This window comes from Triplophysa rosa, linkage group LG17 (genome assembly GCF_024868665.1).
Source record: "Triplophysa rosa linkage group LG17, Trosa_1v2, whole genome shotgun sequence".
In the NCBI taxonomy this organism is placed as follows: Eukaryota; Metazoa; Chordata; class Actinopteri; order Cypriniformes; family Nemacheilidae; genus Triplophysa; species Triplophysa rosa.
In genome coordinates, this window is record NC_079906.1 from 8,940,018 (window position 1) to 8,964,099 (window position 24,082).

Here is a 24,082-nt window from a genome sequence, read left to right on the forward strand (position 1 = left end):
AACACACGTCACAACATCAAAAACCACGGGTAACCCCAACAACCACGTGCCGGAGGGAACTGAGGGGGAGCGTGTCAAGAGCCATATTTGGAATGTCGGTCTACGTCAACGGCCCAAACATGGCGTTTCCGTCCCTGACGTTTGTTCCTTATGTGGAAAATAAAGGCGTGGCTGTGGCGGAGGAGACGCGATACAAATACTGCTTCCAACCCCTCCTGTACTGTAGAATCACATCTGCTGACAAAAAGGAGTGTCAAATTAAGCTTTGACGAAAAACAGACGAAGCCTTATAGTTAAAGACACATTTATTCGATTTTATATTTATTTAGTTATATTACTGTGAAAACACACTAGGCCTCTACCAACACACAACAATATTGTTTGGTGTGTTCTGTTTTTATTATAAATTATAGCGGTGCATTTTTGTAGTAAAAAATAAGTTTATAATCGTTACTGAACGGGCTACATCCAATTCTACTCACGGCTGTTGTTTATCTTGTGAAGTCATGGGCATTGGCGACCCTCTCGAGATTTCAGGTGGTGAGTTAGTTCACATTTTGCGGACTCCCTGTGACTTCTTCACGTCCGGAGGATGTATCGTGTTGGACTGTCGGCCTTTCCTCGCCTTCTCCCGGTCGCACATCATCGAGTCTCGCAACGTGAACTGGAACTCAATGCTGAGGCGCAGATCCAAGAGCTCCGTGGTGTCTCTCGAATGGCTGGTGGCCGATAAGTCGCTGCTGGCCCAGCTACGGAACGGGGACTTCTCTCCGGTGGTCGTCCTGGATGAAAACAGTCGGTCGGTCAGAGATCTGAAGAGTGAGAGTCTGGCCAGTCTCCTGATCAGTGCCCTTCAATTAGAGGTCCAGCCTGGATCTACTCAGATCTGCTTTTTACAAGGTAAACTTCCCAAAACGTGAGAATAGGTCACTGTTTAAAAATACATGTTACATGTGAACGTAGTTTTGATTAGTAAAGAACATGTTATTAAAACAACCCAAAACAAAAACATGTACGTTTCTGAGTTTTAATAAGAGAAAACAGTTATATATTCCTTAATTTCTATAGTTCTGTGTAGATTATGTACAGTAGGCTACAGTAATGTCAGCAAGACAACCTAAAAATGGGTTTCACGCGAAATATAAACTGATTTTATTCAAGTAAAATATAATAATATTTTAACAACATAATTCAGCTATAAATAGTTCCTTCTGTTTCATTTGTGTTTGTTTGTAAAATACATTGTTATAAAAAGCATTATTGTCACGTGAAGCCATTGAAAACAAAGAGAACAGACAGAAGCTGTTTGTCTATCATTGGTGATGTAATGTTGCTTTAAGATTTGTTGCGATCCATTGTGTTTATTTGTCAAACCTTCAAAATGAAAATTCCATTTATAGACTCAAAAACATTTTTGTCTTTGCCCTTTTGCAGGTGGATTTGATGGATTCTTTTCACATTACCCAGAGCTTTGTTTTAACCTTCCGGTCATGTGTTCAAATCATCCTGCTCTCAGTGACCCGGAGCCCATCGTGTCAGGAAGAAAGACTCCTCTCTATGATCAGGTTAGCTGAAATAGACCTTAAAATTATTGTATATATTGACAATGTTAAAGTCTTGGTAATATTTGCTTTAATCTAACCATTAATGTATAACTACATTAACTGTATGAAATGTGAACTGTATTTCTGAGGTTTCTAATCACATGGTTTTGGTTCCTTTGAAATCGATAGGGCGGTCCAGTTGAGCTCCTTCCCTTCCTCTTTCTGGGCAGCGCTCATCACTCGTCCAGAAGGGAAACTCTGGAGCGATGTGGGATTACGGCTGTTCTTAACGTTTCCTCCTCCTGTCCAAACCTGTTCGAGGAAGAACTTCAGTACAAGACGCTAAAGGTCGAAGACAGTCTAGCTGCAGATATACGTGTGCTCTTTCCTGAAGCAATCCATTTCATTGGTAAGTCCAACACTTACCAGTATTGTAAATGTTTTATGTTTTTTTCTGGAAGACTTAAAAACTGATGTTCCCCTCTGTTGTGTCTGCAGAGTCGGTTAAAGAAAGTGGTGGCCGAGTGTTGGTCCACTGTCAGGCAGGGATCTCCAGGTCAGCGACCATCTGCCTGGCATACCTGATACATGCCCGCCGTGTCCGCCTTGACGAGGCTTTTGACTTTGTGAAACGCCGCAGACAAGTCATCTCACCCAACCTGGCTTTCATGGGCCAACTGCTGCAGTTCGAGACAGACGTTCTGTGCCCTTTTTCTGTACTAGACCGAGAAAACAGCGCTGCTGCATTCTAGTGTCTGTGTACGGATTGAAGAAATCTTGAACTGGCCTCCATTGATCTGTGACAGAACATTATAAACTTGAAACTTTGTCCAGAAGACAAAAGAAGATCTACTGGTTGTGGTCCACAGCTTGGATATCAGAGACTGTGAAAGATCTGTAAAGGTGCTTTTGTGTGTTGCGTGATGTGAGTTCAGGTGACGTCTCTAATCCTATGGGTATACAATGATTTTAATGCCTTAAGGTCTTTTATCAGCTCACACTTAATATACCGACCAAAAAAGAGGTGTAAAGCCATTCTTCTTTTTCACGTTTTAAATTAACACAACGGTTGAAGTCAGCTCTTAAAAGCTGCGGTCGTAGATGACATCCGCCGACTGCCTTTACTTGATTGTTTATGGCAATACACAAACTATATATAGCCGAATGCCTGTCTGTTTCCAAACAATAATAATGGCATCACTGACACATTCAATGACAACACTGCTACACCCAATAACCATCATGGAAAATACAAAGGTTGTGTATGTGTAAATCTTGACTCAATGCTATTGTCTTTTTTTACATTGACATAATCGTCCAGGAGCTTTCAGACAATCAAACCAACAACCAAACCTCAACTGACAGCTTTAAAACTGGAAATAATAAAGCATTGACATTTTTAGCCTAGGATGTATGTCTACAATACAATCATTTTATTGCATCAGTCAATGTTCCGTCTGACTGCACTGAGTGATTCTGTGACTATATTTGGTGGTGGTGATGTGTGGTTAGTTTGGTTCTGTTGTAAATGTCAAGTTTTTCCATTATGTTATTGTCTAATTGTTAGTCTGAAACAAAGTTTTAAAGGGCAAAGACCTGCCAAACTGTGATTTTAGGTCATTTTAAAAAGTGAATTGTGTGACAACAGGCACAAAAGCTTGTTTTCTAATAGAAGTATATATATATTTTGTATATTTAAGTATTATTTTATTTTCCTTTTTGTGAATTTGTATCAATATTTATTTAACTATTTTCTTTCAAGCCATGCACTTTAAATGTTGAGTTTTTATAACAATATATTTTTTAGACTGTTCACTTATTTTAAAATGTAAATATATACATTTTAATTCAGAATTCAATGTTGTCATCGTTTCGCTCAAAAAACAACGATGCAGTTTTTTCTTAGAAATACCACATAAATTGTCGCATTGTTTCAACGTTTCTCACTTTGTGGGTCGTTGAATTTTAAAATGAAAATGACAACTGTACATGTTTGTACAACAGCGCCATCTTCTGCCCATTGGACATGTGTCAGTTCCTTCCTTAGCATAAAAGTATGAACGGTACCTGTGAAACATGTTTAAAAGAGACCACATGGAGGCAGTGTAAGACTATGAAAAGGAGACAACTTGAAAGCTAGTTTGCTAACTAAGACGATGTAACCTACTATTCCACTTTATTTATTTACTTTTAGCACTACAGAAGATTGTTAACTGCTCGTTGAGTAACGTTACTGTGAGCTCGTGGATTACTGAAGTCAATCATTTCCCAATGACACAACGATGAGGAGTTTGAGGTAATTGCATCCAACAGTCACCGGCCTTCAGAACATTTGCTTACTGTGACATTTTGGCCTATTTGAAATTGAAACTTTAATCGGATCCAATCTTGACTGTTTCGATTTGTTTCAATGCAGTCCTGAGCCTCTATTTCTGAATTACATTTTACCCAGTTAATAAATAGGCTGCTGCGCTCTTATTCTGACTGAAATAACGAACTGTGTCATATACACAGATTCATTTGACACATTATACTGAAGATGGAAAAGTAGATGGCAGCCATTTCTGTCTCTCTTTCCACTTTGCATACATAAACAATTCATTTAAATATTGCTTACGTCAGGCTATGGGAAATGTTTTAGCAGACCGCCAGATCCGATACACTTTTCCAGCTAAGTGAATTGGAAACGCTGCATGTTGTCCAGAGTTCTCACAATATGAGTTTGCTCATAACAACAAGAACATGGTATAGCCTATATTCACAGTAGTATTTTATTATTTTAATAGAGGTTCGGTCAAAAAAAGAACAAAGTGCATTTCATAAATTTAACAACACAGTCGGATACTGTAGCAAATGAAAAACTGAGACATACGTTGGCCACCTTAAATTAAACTTTAATTTAAAAAATATTTACACAAGACAAGAATGACGAACAGTATTTGTTTACCACCCCTTACTGTCAGATGACTCACCTGGGCAATACATCAGGAGGAAAATCGCTGCTTTTCAAAAGGGACATGACAACCCATTTGACAGTTAAGGAATAAAGGTACAGTGAATGAAATTCTGCATCGTCCAAAGAGAACCTCATTCTCAGGGGTGTCATGTACATTTTGCCCGGGTTTTACTCAGTTTCGGCTCATGCAGCCTAGCAATCTTTGAAACGCACGAGATGCACGACCCAATGGATGAGTCACAAGATCTTTTGTATTCTGATCCGTTGCAATGTTGTTGAATGACGTAAGATGAATGGTTTATGCAAGACATGCATATCAATAACTTGATAGAGTTTAGCAGTTTAAAATACACTGAGGCCAAAGTGAATGTTGGATGAACAAAGACAAAATAATCCATCAAATGATCTGATATGTCATCTACATAACTTGTACAGCACGGTTAGATATTTTTGTAGTTTCTCTTGTGTGTTTTGTTGTCCATAAGAGGGCAGAGCTTACCACAGGTTTGCACACGTAAAACGGTCCCTTGTCTGTCTGTCTGTCTCTCTACTTAGCCAAATGTTTCTCCCAAATCCAACACTTAACTAAAGAGCTTTATTTATTCATTTGTGACCCTGGATCACAAAACCAGTCTTAAGTAGCACGGGAACATCTTTAGTAAAAGACAAAAATACATTGTATGCGTCAAAATGATCGATTTTTCGTTTATGCCAAAAATCATTAGGATATTAAGTAAGACCATGTTCCATGAAGATATTTAGTAAATTTCCTACCTTAAATATATAAAAACTTTATTTTTGTGAGTGGATGGCCTACCACAGTGCCCCTGATTAACAACTTCAAAGGCGATTTTCTCAATGTTTTGATTTTTTTGCACTCTCCGATTCCTGAGTTTTGAACGGTTTTGTATCTCAGCCAGATATTGTCCTATTCTAACAACTCATACATCAGTAGAAAGCTTATTTATTCAGCTTTCAGATTATGTAAAAATCTCAATTTCGAAAAATTGCCCCATAAGACTGGTTTTGTTGTCCAGGGTCACATTTGTTTAATAACCTATAGTGTTTCCCCTGTTGCTGAAATTGTTCGCCCGACCTTCTGACACCTCGTCCTATAGGCTATGTTCTTTCTTAACATCACGACTAATACTGGAAACAAATTTAGGGATCTGATACGTTGAAAGTGCTCTAAATTGCGGCGGGAATATGTTGCACTTTGTCAACCAACGTGAGCATTAAACCACTTGATCTTTATAAAACCGAATATGTGCGGAGGAAGCTCTCAAGCTCCGTGGCGTGATGAGTCCCCTGTCCCTTTACGCACGAGAGCGCAGTCTGTGATGCAAGTTTTAAATGTTGGAATGGCACGAGGTTATCATATTTTTGAGAGAGAGAAAGAGAGAGAGAGAGAGAGAGAGAGAGAGAGAGAGAGAGAGACAGAGACAGAGAGAGAGAGAGAGAGAGAGAGAGAGAGAGAGAGTTATCTTTACGTCGAGCGAGTTTGGGACTGTTTCCCATACGTATCCTTATGTAGTGACCTTAGGCAAACATAAACGCTTCATGTAAAATTAATTCTTTACTCATCAATTGTCAAAATTATTACTTTTATTTATTTTGAATATATTTTTGCATGCAGTTGTCATATAAGCTAATATAAACGATTTATCATTGTGCCAGTGTCCTTAAATGTATTCAGTTCAAGTTATTTAGGTTGTTGATTTATTGAGTACTCCAAAACATATATTTTTGCAATCCTTACACCTTTATTAGTTTTTTTTGTTTGACAGTAGAGTGTTAGGATAGGTCAGGGTTCTGGGTGGGAGGGAAGAGCTCGCTGCATGACGCCCGTCCTGACATCACTTATACTAGGGTATGCTGAGAGGAACCGTTACGTTAATATGAAGCCAGAGCGGCTCGCTTGAGCTGCACCGATACTTACAGCTGTCGCTGAGGCATTCAACTTGGAGCAAGCCATGCTGAGAGACTGAAAACGGGAGAAAGACGGGGGAAATGGACTTTCAGACATTTTCTTGCTTTCAAGTGCACGGAGATACCGGACAAATTGCTTCTAATTCTTTACGGTGACTTGCACCACTCAGGAATCTATCGACACAACATCTTGTAAGTTTTCAGCGTGCAAAGAACAAAGATAGGCTATACATATTCAGCCGACAATTCGTTTATCAGCGCTTTCATTCTTTTCCTGAAAACTTGTGAAGACCGTGAGGGGAAATTGGCACATTGCCGCACGCTGCTGCGCGCTCTCTGGAGATTTATATTTAAAGCCTATAGTGCTCCGTGGAGGCTTGTGCATCTGGGTAACCTAGATTTATACATTTAAAAATATTTGTTTTGTAAACTTTTGATAAGACTTAGATTGGCGTAATTAAAATAGTACTATATGTAAAGTTTTAATCTCATATTGATGCGCAAAATTTCATACGTTTTACATTAATTTTACAATTAATTGTACAGTGCCACGCATGCTACCTTAGCTTCTATTAATCTGTTGTTTTATTTATTATTTTTATATTTTTCCACAAGTCATTTTTATTGGCTTTAATATATTAAAAGTAAGTGATAGAAAAGTTTTAAATGACGTTTATTCTCAGTTTATTGTCAAGAGAATACAGTCACAGAAATGTGACTCAAGGGGTGGCTAAACGATCTTTATAGATGTTAGCCATGTATTCATTCTTTTAATTTAGTTTAAATTATATTTATATGTATCTTATGTACCCAAAGTAAATCTCATTTTATTAAAAATCTACCCGAATTAGCATAACGTTTGAGAGAAGCAGTCCACCTGCACCGTCAGTGGCTGCGCTTTGGCAGTCATGGAGAGCGCGTGCTCTGCAGGCGCAGGTCTGCCTGGCAATAACATCAACAGCACCGGAGGCACTTCATCACCAACCTGTAACCAGAGCTTGCTCAAATTCTCCCCATACTCTCCAGAAGCCACAGCAGGGTTTGCGACGGCCATCACGCTGATGATTATTTTTACCATTGTGGGCAATATTCTGGTCATCATTGCCGTGTTAACCAGCCGCTCACTCAGAGGACCCCAGAATCTGTTCTTGGTCTCTCTCGCAGCCGCTGACATCTTGGTGGCCACGCTTATCATCCCATTTTCACTGGCCAATGAGTTGATGGGGTACTGGTATTTCCGCTCCGTATGGTGTGAGATTTACCTAGCACTGGACGTGTTATTCTGCACTTCCTCCATAGTGCACCTGTGTGCCATTAGTCTAGACCGTTACATGTCCATCTCACGTGCTGTAACGTACGGTGCCCAGCGGACGCACAAAAGCATCAAATGTGCCATTCTGGTGGTGTGGCTGATCTCGGCAGTCATCTCCTTCCCACCCCTCCTCTCCATGAACAAGAATAAAGGTGGGGCGGATGCACACGGGGGGCCACAGTGTCAGCTCAACGAAGAGCGCTGGTACATCCTGTACTCTACCATTGGTTCCTTCTTTGCACCTTGTCTGATAATGATATTAGTCTACATGCGAATCTACCAGATCGCCAAACAGCGCACGCGTTGTCCACCAGGGGAGCCCCGGAAGGAAGTCCCAGCCAGTGCCACCACGCCTCAGCACAAGGGGCAGCAAAATGGGACAGGAGAGGAAATACCTGCTACCCCACAGAAAACCCCCAGAATGGTGAGGCCTCCCACCCTAGCTGTGTTTCAAGTGGATTCCGTTCAGCTGTGTGAAACGAAGCCCAACCTAACCACCAACAATCTCCTGCAGCCTCCCTCATCAGCCCCGACACCGACCACCCCGCATTCATCTCTGTGCCCTTCCCCCTCGCCTTCCAACTCATCCAATATTGTTCGTAAAAAATCGAAAGACGGAAGAAAGGAGAAAAAGCCCAATAAAGAACCTGACAACAATAACGGTGAAAGCCTGAGCTCTGACTCGGACACAGAGCAGGGAGGACGGGGGGTAGAGGTGCCCTGCACCCCCATCATGACACCCAGCGGAATCCATTCCCCTGCCACAATTCAGAAATACAGAGACATGATAGCCACAGCCAAAGGTGCAAAGCTGGTGGCACGGAAGACAAAGCATGAAGGAACGCCCAACTCGGCACGCCGCAAAGCCATGGTGAACCGAGAGAAACGCTTCACCTTTGTATTAGCCGTTGTGATTGGCGTATTTGTCATCTGCTGGTTTCCCTTTTTCTTCTCCTACAGCCTCCAGGCTGTGTGCCCAGAAACCTGCGCCCTCCCAGAGCCCCTCTTCAAGTTCTTCTTCTGGATCGGCTACTGCAACAGCTGTCTCAATCCCGTCATCTACACCATCTTCAACAAAGACTTCCGAAGAGCCTTCAAAAAGATCCTCTGTGAGAAAACCAAAGGCACATTTTTCTGAACGTCCTGAAGTGGATTGTCTGGATAACAAACGTACAGCTATTCAGAACACTACAGAAAAAGACTACAAACCACAATGACACACAATGATGCCGCTGTTGCGAAGGGCTTTTTGTGTTGCCCAGTTAACCAAGGACAAAACGCTACTCATGTGTCAAATGACAAGTGACTATTTCGTCAGGATTCCAGGACTTATGTTATTAAATGGGGCTTATCCCAAAATATTTGCCGGGGGGATGGGGGTTGCACAGACGAACCATGGCTTAAAAGAATTTGAGACTATTTCACACTTACAAAGCAAAGATTGTTTTTTTACTTTGCTTTTCTAAGAAAACCATGTCTTAAGGATAATGCAAATATGTATTTCTGTTGGGTTTTTAATCCAACCAGTTACACGGAGCTAAAACATACACTTTCCATCCCGATTAGTCTATTTCATGCCTATACAGCATTATGTCTGAGGAACACAAAAAGAAGAGTTCACAATATTCCAGAGGAACTCCTTGCCCAGGGCAATGTGTATGCAATGAGCTGATGCAAATAACATTAAAGCTTCTAGTTACAGATCCTCCCTTAGGAGCACATGTCTCCTTCTCCTCTGATGCAGACAGGCTTTGTGAATACAGAACACCTGTCATGAATGGTTAAAGACCTTCATGTCTCCATATGAAGTCACTAAGGTTTGGACATGGACACAATGAAAAAAGTCATGGGAACATTGTTAAAGGAAAAGTTCATTTCAAAATCAAAATAGTTTTATTTTTTACTCGCCCACATGACGTTCAACATGTTTTAAGACCTCCCGGCGTCTTCGGAACACAAATAAAGATATTTAGGTGACATCCGAGAGATTTCCAGGCCTCCTCACAGACATCATGGTTATAGTTGATGTCAAGGTCCAGAAAAGTACTTAAGACATCGTTAAATTGGTCCATCCGCTCATAGTGGCTCAATAGTATTTTTTTGAAGCGACGAGAATGCTTTATGTGCGAAAAACAAACCAAAATAAAGACTTTAATCGATATATTCTCCTCTGTCTTGTCAGTCTATGGTGCGCGTTCAAGACTTTGACGCATGCGCATTGCAATTTTACACAATACACAATTTTGATTTAGAGATGAACTTTTCCTTTAAATATATTACAGACTGTCCTTTTGTACCTTTTCCTTTAATCCAGATATTTTGCAACTTTAAAAATACATCTTCTATAATGTAAACTTTTGTGACTGTGTCAAGAAAACACCTCCTGATTTGTTGGACTGGTTTGGAGGCGTGTTCTGACTCAGTCCGGCACTTTTCTTTGTACAAAGGAACAACTGAACACTTGTTGGTATTAATTGATCTACCACACCCTAAATGTCTGAACATTCAGCAGGGTGATACTTTGGGACTAAGGGCTGATAGCAATGATTCTTTCTTTTTCTTTGGTCATTATCTTTTCGCTGATGATCGCTTGTGTGTGTGGGTGAGCGTGTGTTTCAGTGTAAAGCAAATACTGTGAATAGGTATGTGTTGAGTCTGACTGGCATGTATGTTTGCTGATGTGTGGTGTGTGTGAAAGGGTGTGCGGATGTTGTTGTGCGGATCCGCTTGTGTGATTCCCTTGGCACTGATTGGGCTATATATGTATGTGCTTGATAAACGTGGCTGGTATGCCATATCTGCCATCACATGCCAGCGCTTATTATTCAGCTACTTTTTGTGCCAATGCTTTGACATGTTTTGCTGCTAAACTCATTTAGTATTTTCTCAAACCAACAATACAGAGTTTGGGGACTGGCCACAGTGACGTTTTTTTTCCAAATAATCTTTATATCAAGATAAGATTGCAGTTCATTTTGAACTGGTCATTTTGAATTAAGAAGCAGTTCTAATCTGAAAGATGTAAATTATTTTGGTTACGTGAATGATCTGGTATTTATTTCTCCTTCTGTTTCCTGTTGTTTCCCTTTTCTCTTTTCCCAAGGGGAAAGTAGACATTTGAGGAGTTTTAGTTGCAACAATTAAAACAGATTATTTAAAAAATATTCCAGCACTGTAAAATTTTACTATTTGTTTTTTTGGTACCTGTTAGGATGTTGCATTTTGAATGCATTCTCAAAAGCTTTGCGATTTACAGAATTTTACCAACCGTATCTCCTGTAATGCTTTTGGTTTTTCAACCCTCCGTAAAATAAAACCGTTGAGCTGTGTATGCCAACTGACTCATTGCTGTTTGAAAGAGAAAGTATATGGAGCTTCTAAAAGTAAGAATATGGAGAGAGAAAGTGAGAGAGAAATATGGAGCTTCTTTCCTTGATATTTTATTGGGATATTGCATTACAAATGCAAGAAAAATAGCTTTCACAAATTTAGTGTTGTACTTACGAACCAAAATCCATTTCCAAAATAACTTGTAAAAATGTGGGTGAAACTACATTGTTTTCATCAAATGTACCAATTTGTACCAAAACCAACCCTATACTTTCATAATTCTGATGCAAATACATGCAGGAGATTTTTGCAGGTTCTGTTGATTAAGAGACGAAAGATTCTGAACATCTGCATTTAAAAGGGTCAAAACCAACGTTTTGATGTTTTGGAATACGAATAAGCTGTGGGATAAAGAGCCTCTTTGGCAGATGGATGTTGATGCGGGTGGATAAACTTTTTAGTCTCCCTTAAGGTCAAGTTTACCCCCACCAAATCCTTTTAAAAAATGAATATTCACAAGCATGATCGCATTAGGAATGGTGATGTTTCAACACACAATACAATCACGGCACTGAGGATTAATATTAGACATAGTTTATTATTAAGATGGAGGCCCATCTGCTGTAGACTTGATTGCATTTATTTTCAACAAGAATTGCATTTATTTTCAACTTTACAAATGAAGTAGAAAATCTGAAAATTATGCACATTTTTACAGTTTAAGAGACAGACTTTTGGCACCCAACTCCAGTAGAGAATGAAATTCATCTCTGGTAATTGCAGAAAGCTGCGTTTAATAATTTATGAATATTTCTTATGCAGTGTGTTAATAATTTCTATGAATGAGTAGCCTGCTCTAGACACGCTTTAAACTCTTGATTGCTTTGCTGTGACTAGCAGAGAAATTGAACCAGTTCATCTACAAATATGGAAACGTCATTGCAGGGGAATGAACAGATTTCCCAAAGCGCCTAGATGTCTGTCAAGACATCTGTCAAACAGAACTGAGTAAGTAACATTAGAAAAAAATGTAAAAGTGAAAAGATTGTGAAATGTAGGATTTACTTTTTGAAATAACACAGAAACAGTGGGTTAGGAATTTGAAGTTGCCGTTTGGAGTCAAGCAAGTTTTAAAGTACATTTTTACTGCACAAAGCAAATGTGAATAGCTTTATTCTTAAAGTAATGCAACAGAATCACATAAAACCAACATACAATAAGTATTAATACAGTAAGTATATACATTGATACACAATATTGATGTGGCCACCCACCGCCTTCCAACTAATAGAGGGACATTTTATATCAAGTTTTAAATCATATCACTTTGACATAGTCTATTACATCTAACAGAAGATGGTAATGTTGTTGAAACCCTTTTTTAAAAGTTAAGGGTTTATAAATGTTATATGAACTTATGAAACATTGTCTTATGGTAATAAATGCATGAAGACTTTTAACAAACTAATAAAAGACAATACATTACTAAATAACTGTAAATAAAGCCCTGTTTAAATTCCATTTTTCCTCTAAAAGTCAATTTTTTCTATTTTAACTCTATCACTATGATATACTACAGCAGTGATTCCCGTAAGTTTACGGCTTTGGGGGTGGGGGTGTCAGGACAATTCTTTTTTAAATAAATAATATTTAATCAGTTGAGCCCAATTGAATATGTATATAAATACATCTAATGTTTTTAAGGCCATTTATTGTATATTCTGATAGCCACAGTATGTATGAAACATAGAAGGCCTGTAAAATGAGAAAATGTGTTGTAGGCTCTGGTGCTAAAGCAAAGTCTTAGTAGCCTATTTTAATATAAAAAACTACTGACAACAAAATGTAACAACTGAAATGAATTTATCATGAGCAGAAGTACTTACAAAGTTAATAACATTTACATTTAGTCATTTAGCAGACGCTTTTATCCAAAGCAACTTACAGAGAGTTCAGGGAACAATAAGCGATATGTCATACAGGAGCAATAATAAAATAGTTGCTTATACAAAGTTACTAGTTTCAGCAAAAGCTAGACCAATACCTGTTGAGAGAAAGAGAGAGGGTTAGTTTTTATTTATTTATTTGTCTGTCAAGTATTCACAGAAGAGATGGGTTTTCAGTAGTTTTTTGAATGTTATGAGAGAGGTGGTTGACCGGACTGAGTTAGGAAGAATGTTCCACCAGGAAGGAGTTGTGAAGGTGAATGAGCGGGAAAGCGATTTGCTGCCCTTTTGATAAGGCAACACAAGACGCCGCTCGTTTGCTGAATGCAAGGTTCTTGATGGGGTGTAGGAGTGTAGGAGGGTGTGAAAGTATGCCGGTGCAGATCCAGTGATAGTCCTGTAGGCAAGCATTAGTGACTTGAATCTGATACGGGCTTCAACCGGTAGCCAGTGGAGAGAGATGGAAAGGGGTGTCACATGAGCCCTTTTGGGCTGTTGGAAGACGAGGCGTGCTGTGTTCTGAACCAGCTGGAGTGGTTTGATAGCCTTTGCAATAAGACCAGCAAGGAGAGCATTGCAGTAGTCCAACCTTGAGATTACCATCGCCTGGACAAAGAGTTGTGCCGCATGCTCAGTGAGATAGGGTCTAACCTTTCTAATGTTGAATAAGGCATATCGGCATAACCGTCGATGCCTTTGCAATGTGATCATTGAAGGACAGCTGTTCATCAAATATGACTCCGAGGTTCTTGGCTGTTTTGGAAGGAGTGATTGTGGTATTGCCAAGTTGGATGGTGAGATCGTGTTGCACCGTGGGGTGTGCCGGAAACACTAGTAGTTCTGTCTTGGCAGGGTTCAGCTGGAGGTGATGCTCTTTCATCCAAGCTGAGATGTCTTCTAGGCAGGCTGTAATGTGAGCTGTTACAGTGGTATTGTCTGGGTGAAACGAGATGTAGATCTGGGTGTCGTCACCATAACAGTGATACGAGAAGCCGTGTGCCTGTATGATGGGTCCCAAGGATGTCGTGTAGATGGGAAAAAAGCAACGGTCCAAGCACCGATCCCTGAGGGACCCCAGTGATCATGTGGTGAGCAGTAGACAGCGAGCCTCTCCATGTAACCCTGAAGGATCTGCCGGAGAGGTAGGATTTGAACCAGCAGAGTGGAGTGCCTGAGATTCCTAGAGTTGACAGGGTTGCTAGCAGTATCTGGTGATTGACAGTGTCAAACGCTACAGATAGGTCTAGCAGAATCAGGACCGAGGATTTAGATTCCACCTTGGCTAGCCACAGTGCTTCTGTGACTGATAACAGTGCAGTCTCAGTGGAGTGGTTTGTAACAAGTAGCCTTTCAATGCCATTCATACTAGAACTGATTCTAAATCATCTTTCCTATTAAACATGATTCTTTATAAAATGCTTTTAACATGCTGATTATTAATGTTATTAATATCATCACTGCTAAATGTAGATACAAGACGTTATGGTTTATAATCTGTCACAAACCTATATAGCAAACAGTAAACTGACTGACAGCTAAACATATTTTATTAGGCTACTGCTGAATTTTTGTTACAGTAAAAGTGTGCAATTATTTCCCTGCTTTTGGTGTCTGCAGGATTAATATTACAACTACGCATGTAGTTATTATGTTTTTACCCCTTGATAACGCGAATCCGTCTCCGTTCCACATCGCGGGAATTATAGGGCCCTACCTTTTAAGGAACATCTTGATATACTGGGATACAGCAATTCTTTGAGTTCCTTTCTCCTTTTTATGACATTTCTGATTATTGCCGCAACATTTTCAGTCGCTCATTCTCCTGCTCTATAACTTCATCAAAGCGAAAGCATACTTCCGCTGAGCTGCCTGACACCTCAACTCTGATTGGTTTTGTTCACGAGCTAGGTGTTGGACTTTCAGACTAAACCATTAACCATTTTTGGGGAGGGGGAATCACAATTATTTAGAAAAAGAATTTCGCCAAATTGCATGCTTTTGCAGATTTATACAATTCATGTATACAATTCATGTATTAAAATGATTCACAAAACAGGTGACTTTATAGTGTTTTTGTGAGGCCCCTGGGCAGTGGGGTCCCTAGAATTGTCACCACCTTGAGTATAGAAGTAAGAAGTATATTAAGAAGTATAAATACAACCGCAGAAAAAATTAAGAGACATTTCAGAGACCGGTTTTCTGATTTTAAAATTTACTATTTACAGGTATGTGTTTTGTTAAAATTATCATTTTTGTTTAATTTTGTGAACCAGGGGCGTAGCTACATGGTGGCCATGGGTGGCCACGGCTACCCCTGAATGATGGATGGCCACCTGTCTGGCCACCTCTGTTGTGCGAAGCAGTTTTAAGATGTGTGTCGGAGTTTACGGAGTGCTGCGCAGATCATTTAGCGTATGCACTGAAAGTAACACGAGAACATTACTCTCGCGTTAATATGATGTCATACGCTGACGCACTGATGCAAACAGCCTGAGCGATATAGCTGTACAGCTGCTAACCACTTCATGACAGTGTACTGTCTGTGTACCATGGAAGTTCATCGCGAGCAGAAGGATCAGGTCAGTAAAATCAGTCTTGTTTAACTGGATTTCATTCATTAATTACATTTTCGCGAAAGTTTAAGTTGTTACACCCTTATTTGACAAGACCGTAGGTTTGTTGTTCTTCAGGCCTACCTTTGACCCACATTCCCATCCACTGAGCTTCTACAACGGTTGTGTGTTTGTATGAGCAAATATTAAATGAGAACTGGATTAGCGGGACCATGGGAATGGACGAGAGGGGGGGGTCTGTTTTTGGCATAGACAATCAAACAGGAAGTTTGAAGTGTGTTCAGTCACAGCCTCATCACGTACCACATATCATCATGTCTAACAGAAGTTTCATAATCCACTGAGGACAGCTCTTTCAGGACGTGACTCAGTCTCAATAGTGTCCTACAGAATAAATCTGGGAATGATTCCTTAAGACATTTGCTATTGGTGACTCACTTGTATGGTCCTGAATTGATTGAATGAAAAAGCTATCTTGTTGGATTTAAAGAATGTAGTGTAAGTCATAAACATCTATTAATTTTGGACAGAAAAGCACTGAAACCAAGACAAAAATGACCTTAGCAGTGGATAAATTTAATTGCTGAAGTCCACGGCAAATTCGCCCCTTTACCTTAACTCACTGCTCCAGGTCTACATCCCCTCCCGTCATCTTCGGTCTGAAAAGGAGCGATGCCTGGTTGTTCCATCACAGCAAGGCACCAAATCGCCTGCAAAAACCTTTACTCATTCGGTTCCCCTGTGGTGGAATGAACTGCCAGCCTCCACCCGAACTGCAGCATCCTTCACAACTTTCAAAAAACAACTCAAATCATACCTGTTGTCTTGTGTCTAAAAAAAACAATCTTGTTGTTCATTCTCTTCCTTGCTTACTCCAGCTTTAATCCTCCTAGTAGCATGGCCTTTTAAACTTAACGGTACTGTTTAGCGTGTTGACAAAATGTTTATATGCTCTCCTACTTGTAAGTCGCTTTGGATAAAAGTGTCTGCCTAATGAATAAATGTAAAATATTCAAACCAGATCATATTTGCAATTCAGCTTCGAGGCATGTAACTGATTGTCACATTGGAGTTCTCCGGAAGCAAATTGTTGTCTGATATCATGCAAAGCTATTGGCAAAACATCTACATTTTTAACATTTCCGTGTTTACATTTTTAGCAGTGTTTCTGGAAAGCAAGAACAGTAGCTTGGAGGGCCTTTCCCCTACAATTACCTTAGGGCGGCGCCCCGTCCCTCCAACGGCGCCTCCCTTGAAGGTCAAGGTAATTTAATTTTTTATGTTGCGTTAGATCACAAGAGAAGTCATTGAAGGTTACCTTTCCTATATAATATGTCGACCCGATGTGCGCGCACACACACACAGACACGTGCGCGGACATACACAGGTAAGCACACTTTCACCAGCGGACAGAGAGCGCGTGTGGGAAAATATGTCGTGTCAACCACCTTAAAAGCAGATAAAAAAATGCGTTTTTAAACGGTCCCATGGTGGTGAAAATACGCATGCCCTGCCCCTGACTAGCAACAGTCCAGTTACCACCGGATGACAGGTTTTCACCCAGCTTGTCCTTCGTTCCATCCGGACCGCAAGACACAATGAACCATTAAAAAAATCTTTCTGTGGTTTCAATTGAGAGGTGCGTCTACATAACTGAGACGTACACATCGCGCACACTCAGAGACATTTATGTTGATTATATTTTGCCGCTATATCCTCGAATATCTTTATTGAGCGCCAAACGAGCGTCATTTTAACCCTTTCCGCTCCGTGAGCGCTGCTTCTCCCGCCAAAGACACGTCGCGTATAAAGACCTGCAGACACCAAGAGCAGGTAAATAAATGGATTTCTTCTTCTGTAACGCTTAAGTAAAAGAAAATGCAGCAGTAATAAAGTATTTTTTAGCTGTCAGTGAGTATACTGTTCGCTTGTGACAGATTATAAAACATAACGTCTTGTATCTACATATAGCATTTATGATATTGATAGCATAAATAATCAGCATGTTAAGAGCATTTCATGTCATGTTTTAATTGTAAAGAATATTTAGAATCAGTTCTAGTATGAATGGCATGGAAAGGCTGTTAGTAACTTTGTAAGTACTCCTGCTCATGATATATTTATTTCAGTTGTTACAGTTTGTTGTCAGTAGTCTTTTAAATATTTAAATATTTACCGCTGGGACTTCACTTCAGCACCAGAACCTACAACACATTTTCTCAGTTACCAGACCTTATACGTTTCATACAGACTGTGGCTATATAGAATATAAAGTAATGGCCTGATAAAACATTAGATTGATTGATTTAACATTATTTATTTAAAAAAAGTATTCCCCCGCAGACCCCCCCCAAAAGCCGTAAACCTAGGGGAAACACTGAAAGCCAAAGCAGCACAGATTGCTGTGAACATCATTCATGAAAAGCCTGGTTCTCCCATGTGCTTACATAAGAAGAGCATGAACCATGAATATTTATGCTGCGAATATGCGACTAACAATATGTCATTTAAAAAATGTCCGTCTCGGTTGTGGAAACAGCGGTAGAGAGGGGAGATCTGGAGAGTGTGTCATAATGAGAAAAGGTGCATAAGACAATTAAATGCAATCAGGTCCCTGGGCATCTATAGTGTGTGTGAGAGGACTCGAAGCAGAAAAAAAATGGAAAAGCAGCTGGATTGAGAGAAATGAAAACAAAACCAGCATGAAAAGGAAAAAAGATATGGACAGAAATCTGGAACCGAGACAGATCAGAACAAAGGGGAATTGACAGGAGAGAGGAGGATCAGGATGGAGTTTGTACAGGGAACCAATGGGAATAGAGACAGAAGTGTATGTGTGCATGTCACAGTGCTGATGGATGAAAACTCTTTAAATTGATTATGTGTGGTATGATATACCCTCTTTCCATCATGATGAGTAGATCTGCAGGATGGGTAAAAGATCTTCCCGTCAAAGTGCAAACAGCGTGTAAAGACATGTGTGGAGAAAAATACATAAAGTGTGTGGAGAAATAATACAGAAAGTGTGCTGAGTAAGACGTTAAAAAATAAAACAATTATGTCATTTCAAACCTGTATGATGTTTTTGTGGAATGGAAAAGGACTAAAGGAGTCAAGAGGATTATTCTTTTCCATGTAATGAAAGTGAATCAAGGCCCAGGCTGTCAAGTTTAATGACAAAGCTTTATAAAAGTAGTCCCATACAGCTCAAGCACTATATTTCAAACCGAAAGCACATGGTAATTTTTGTGTGACAAAAAAATGTAAATCGTTAGTTATTTATAATTTTTCTCTCGATATTCAAGCTTTATTGCAATCTTTCACATGACACGCAGGGCCGGACTCAGACACAAATTCAGGCTGGGAAATCCCACACTCATCCAGGTCACAAACCACAAATAGAAACTACAAATCTATTATTATTTTTTTTTTATGTAGAATGCTTTGTAATCATCACACAATGCGCCATCAATGCTTATTTAAACTGACAGTGCATTGCCTATGAGCAAAACAAATACAGTTTGGCTTGAGAAAGTTTCAAGAAAACAAATATCAAAATTTATCATGTGGCCAAACCACAAAAGCATGTTTAAATTATTTATACTACAAGTCTATCTTAAACTGAAGATTCATTCTATCTTTAGGTTTTATAATAAAACAACAAATACACATTATATGCTTAAATTGTACGTGAGAAGAGAAACAATTGCATCGTGCTGTCAATAATCTCTCCTGCACTGCTTTATGACTGTTTTCCATTTAAATGCTATTGACGTTAGAAACGTGAATGTCACTTTGTTGACGGCCCCTAAATTCACATATATCGATGTCCAATGTCAAGCCAACTTTATGTCAGTCTTTTATGGCGTGCTTTACTGACAAATGTCAAGAGAGCGTTATTGTTGTGTGAAAGTACGTCAATATTGATGTGTGAGCACGAACCTGTAAATGTAAAAAAAATTAATGTAAATCCGTGTGTGAGCGGAGAGGCACATCAATATTGACGTACTTTCGCCGTTGGAATCATTTTTATGTGAATGATGACTTAAAGGTCCAGTGTGTCATTTTTTGGAGGATTTATTGACAGAAATGCAATATAATATACATAACTGTGTCTTCAGAGGTGTATAAAGAGCTTACATAATGAAGCGTTATGTTTTTATTACCTTAGAATGAGCTAATTCTATCTACATACACCGTGGGTCCCCTTGCATGGAATTCACCATGTTGTTATACAGTAGCCCTATGGTAATTAGGGCGGGCTTTAGCGTCACCATTGGTCCACTAGTTCTAGATTGACAGCTCCTCCTCTAGCCAATCAGTCGAAGAGGGTGTTGACGTCACTCCAAACGCGAAATCCCAGACAATCACAGGTAATTGTGATTGTCCTTCGGCCAAGTGTTTCATTTTTATTCTGCTTCGGCTAAGAATTTTCATTTCGGTGCATCCCTAGTCTTTAGTACTTTTCTGGATCTTGACAACAACTTTAACCATGATGTCTATGAGGAGGCCTTGAAATCTCTTGGATGTCCCTAAAATATCTTTATTTGTGTTCCGAAGACGCCTGGAGGTCTTAAACATGTTGAACATGTTGTGGGTGAGTAAAAAATTTGACAATTTTGATTTTGAGATGAACTTTTCCTTTAATAAGCATATGCTTGCTGTAAATTGCGAAGCAATCTTATTTTCTATCACTTTGAGGAAAAGACAAGGAAAATGTCATCCACTGCTTTAATCTACACGCTGCATGTGAAGATTAAAGGCGGGGTAGCCAATCAGCAGTAAGGTGCACAATGCACAGGACGGACATTAGCCGAGCCGAGCGCTGACAAAAGCGAAAGATGGGGGTAGGGGTGTGTTTGTTTTGGTGATTTGAACATCAACAATGGCTAAGAGAATTCGGACACCCCACCTTTAACAGTGTAGAACTTCTCTCAAGGTTGAATGTGCATGTGAATCTGAAAATTCTGTCATAATTTACTTACCCTCAAGTTGTTACAAATCTGTATACATTTCTTTGTTCTGATGAACACAGAGAAAGATATTTGGAAGAATTCTTGTAACCAAACAGTTCTTGGCCACCATTGACTACCATAGTAGGAAAAATTACAATAGTCAAAAGTGCCCTAGAACTGTTTGCTTTCATACATTCTTCAAAATATATTTTGTTTTCATCAGAACAAAGACATTTATACAGATTTGCAACAGCTTGAGGGTGAGTAAATGATGACAGAATTTTCATTTTTGGGTGAACTGTTCCTTGGATGACACATCCACATCATCCCACAGGGGCCAGCTGACATGTTTATCTTTTAATAATTTAGCTCAGCAACTTGCCTTTGGTCAATAAATTTAGAACTTTCCTCTAACTTATTTCCGGTTCCTCACAACGTCTCTTTCCCAACATTTAGGCTAAAAACATGAACATCAGTCATCATGAATCAGATTCTAGCACAATTCAACACACGCTTCCAGCTTCTAGCAGACTTAAACACTGACCTGTCTTTCACAAGTTTCCTCACCATCTACACATCAGCTGGGCCATCTGCCAGAGCTCAGAATGAATGAGATGCTGGTTCCACCAGAGGACTGGCACATGAAGTGCCACATGAAGTGACAACACAAACGAGCATCACAGTCCCGGGGAGTGGTGACAACACGCTCAGCATCTGTTATGGTGACTTAACACTCAGAGAAACCATATGGTGATTCACACATCACTAAGAGTCCACGCTGCAGTCAAAAGATAGCTTGTAATTACAAAGAACCCAAATGAAAGGTTTGCAAATTACCACATTTCCCTTAGTGATGGTAACAGCAAATGAGTGTGTGTGTGGAGAAGCATCCAAGTGATATTTACAACTCTGAAGACAATGTTCCTGCCCAGCTACTCAAGTGTAGGAGGACAGAAGTGGCTAATTGCTGTGTTGTGCGACCGGAATGAATGTAATACTTAATTGGCCCTTTTGAACAAAAATAACAAAGAAGCATTTTTAGAATATACACTACTGTTTAAAAGTTTGAGGTCAGATACTTATTCTTCATTAATATTTTTTAACAATTTAGAATAATGCCATACTCATCAAAACTGTAATAATAACTTAAATGTAATTTTGGAAATTATGTGGTGACTAAAGTGAATCCAAAATAAATCAAAACTGTCACTTTAGCATCTTCAGTGTAGTCGCCCTTTGCCTAAAATTAGCATGTTCTTTTGGCATCTTATCAAACAGCTTCTTAAGGTATCACCTTGAGATGCTTTTTAAAAGGTATTGAAGGACTTCCCAGCTACTTTTTAATTATTTAGTCGAGCAGAATTATTAAAAACATTTTTGACATTTTAGTTTTCTAATAAAATAAATGTATGTTTTGGCACAATCAAATATTTGTCTACTGTACAAGAATGATTTAATAACATTTAAGCATACACCTTCAGATCAAAGGATGTTTAAGATTATAAAAAGCATTTCACTTTTGAACTGTATTATATAAAAGCAAAATGTATTAATAATTAATAACTGTAGACGGTTTCATCAGATGCATGCGCCTGGCTTGAAGTTAACTTCCGGTCTGTGTTTGTTAATTGGTCTGGCTAGTGGCTAATAATATAACTATTTAGATTTTATTTAATTTATATTCATATTTTATTGTGTAATAATTGTATTAAATAAACAATTAGTTGAATTTAATTGTATATACTTTTTTTAACTACAGTAAACTATTTGTTGAATGGGTCGTGTAACTTTGTTGCATTTAAGTTTAGCCAAGTAACGAGAAAAGGAGACACAAATGCCAAGTAAAGGTAACCCAAAACAATACTGACTAGACATACTTTTGACTTGCTAGCTAATGTAATGTAACTTGTTATTTCTTTTGATTGTTATCAGAAATACTTTGCAGGGACATTATTATTTGTTGAGGTGTACCAGAAGTTAGTTTTGGGCTAAAAAAGTGTGCATGCGCAGTAACATTTATGTTGTTGCTTTGAAACTATAATAATATTAATAGCTATAAATAATGTATATAATTAATAACTATAATGAATATGCACTAATTAATAACAATATTCACTGCTAATGATTTTTGATTTGTTTTCAAATTAACATTAAAGGAGCGATGAACAGAGGTGGGTAGTAAGGCGCTACATTTACTTCGTTACATTTACTTGAGTAACATTTTGGAAAATATGTACTTTTTAAGTCAAATTAAAAGTATGTACTTTTACTCTTACTTGAGTAAATTTCTAATAGAAAATCTGTACTTTTACTTCGTTACATAACTTACATTGCGTGACGTTCCTTCGTTCCTTCATTTTAAAATATGCTTTTTAAAACGCGTTGTTTATTTCAAGGTTGTCGTCTCTTTTTACGGGCATTCCCGAGTGATCGATTCTTTTGAGTCGATTCTTTTGAAAGCATTAATTGAACAATGGGCAAAACCATTTGAATAGGCTAATGAATCAGTTCAAATGATTTGTTCAGTTCGCAGCACGATCTGAATCATCTGAAGCAGGATTACTCACTCCTCGTAGCGCGAAACTTAAGAACACGCAGAACACAAAGAGCGTTGGATGACGTGGATATTAATCTATATCTATACAATCAAAACTGCAAATGTGTCATATTGTTTGCCAGCAATGATAAATGCCCGCCATATGCGCGCACCCGCGCGACCTGTTCGTCAGACACAGCAACATGCGCGTTACCTGTCAGACACAGAGACGTGGGCTTGCAGAAATATACATTTGAAGAACAGAAGGAAGAAAACTTGTTGATGGGCGTGTGGTTCACTGTTTACTGTTTGTTTACAAGTAAGAGCGTTTCACAACACACACGTGACACAACACGAGAAAACATGAGCTTTGTTCAAAAATGTGTATTTCATTTAAGAGAGCACTGCAGATGTTCTAGATCATCTTAGGAAATGCTCTGAGTTTAGTTCATGCTTTAGTTTGACATGGTCTATTATTCTAAATAAGTTGTGTAAACTACATTGACATCAGGACTAGATGAAATTTACAGAAATGCTTGTCTCTTCTGTGTTTGTCTATTCTTTAGTCTCTCTAGTATATTGCAAAGATATCTGCTTATGATAATTAAAAATATTGATTAAAATGTAATATTAAAATATTGGCGTTAATATTAATTTTATGTAGTAGGCCTATATAATCAGATACAAAGTAACTAAGTAACTAGCTACTTGAGTAGTTTTTTCATTGCATACTTTTTTACTTTTACTAGTAACTTTTACTTTTACTTGAGTAACAATTTCTCTAGTTACTTATACTTTTACTTGAGTAAAGGTTTTGGCTACTCTACCCACCTCTGGCGATGAATTAAGACATTTCTTAACATTTTAACCTGTGCTTTTGTTATATAAGAGGGAATCGTATTCAAGCAAACATCCTGTAAGTGTCAGAACTGAAAACACCCTTGTTACTGAAATTACAACTGTTATTGACACCAAGCCCAGCGAATGCCAGGTCCTGGAAT

The 24,082-nt window shown here is 38.9% G+C and overlaps 2 protein-coding genes across 3 annotated transcripts; both read left to right on the forward strand.

The window, feature by feature from the left end:
- The first annotated feature begins 228 nt into the window (after positions 1-228).
- dusp2 (dual specificity phosphatase 2) lies at positions 229-3,402 on the forward strand. The gene is made up of 4 exons (XM_057357465.1): positions 229-900; positions 1,435-1,565; positions 1,734-1,953; positions 2,043-3,402. Exons 1-4 carry the CDS (start codon positions 507-509, stop codon positions 2,294-2,296), a joined length of 999 nt encoding a protein of 332 aa, XP_057213448.1. The 5' UTR covers positions 229-506; the 3' UTR covers positions 2,297-3,402.
- A 2,875-nt stretch (positions 3,403-6,277) lies between these two features.
- adra2b (adrenoceptor alpha 2B) lies at positions 6,278-11,097 on the forward strand. 2 transcript variants are annotated; one of them, XM_057357623.1, is made up of 2 exons: positions 6,278-8,612; positions 8,702-11,097. In XM_057357623.1, the coding sequence occupies exons 1-2, from the start codon at positions 7,338-7,340 to the stop codon at positions 8,852-8,854; spliced, it is 1,428 nt and encodes a 475-aa protein (XP_057213606.1). In that variant the 5' UTR covers positions 6,278-7,337; the 3' UTR covers positions 8,855-11,097. The 2 variants fall into 2 exon arrangements, with proteins under 2 accessions (XP_057213606.1, XP_057213605.1); XM_057357622.1 differs by having other exon boundaries at positions 6,281-11,096.
- The last annotated feature ends 12,985 nt before the right edge of the window (positions 11,098-24,082 follow it).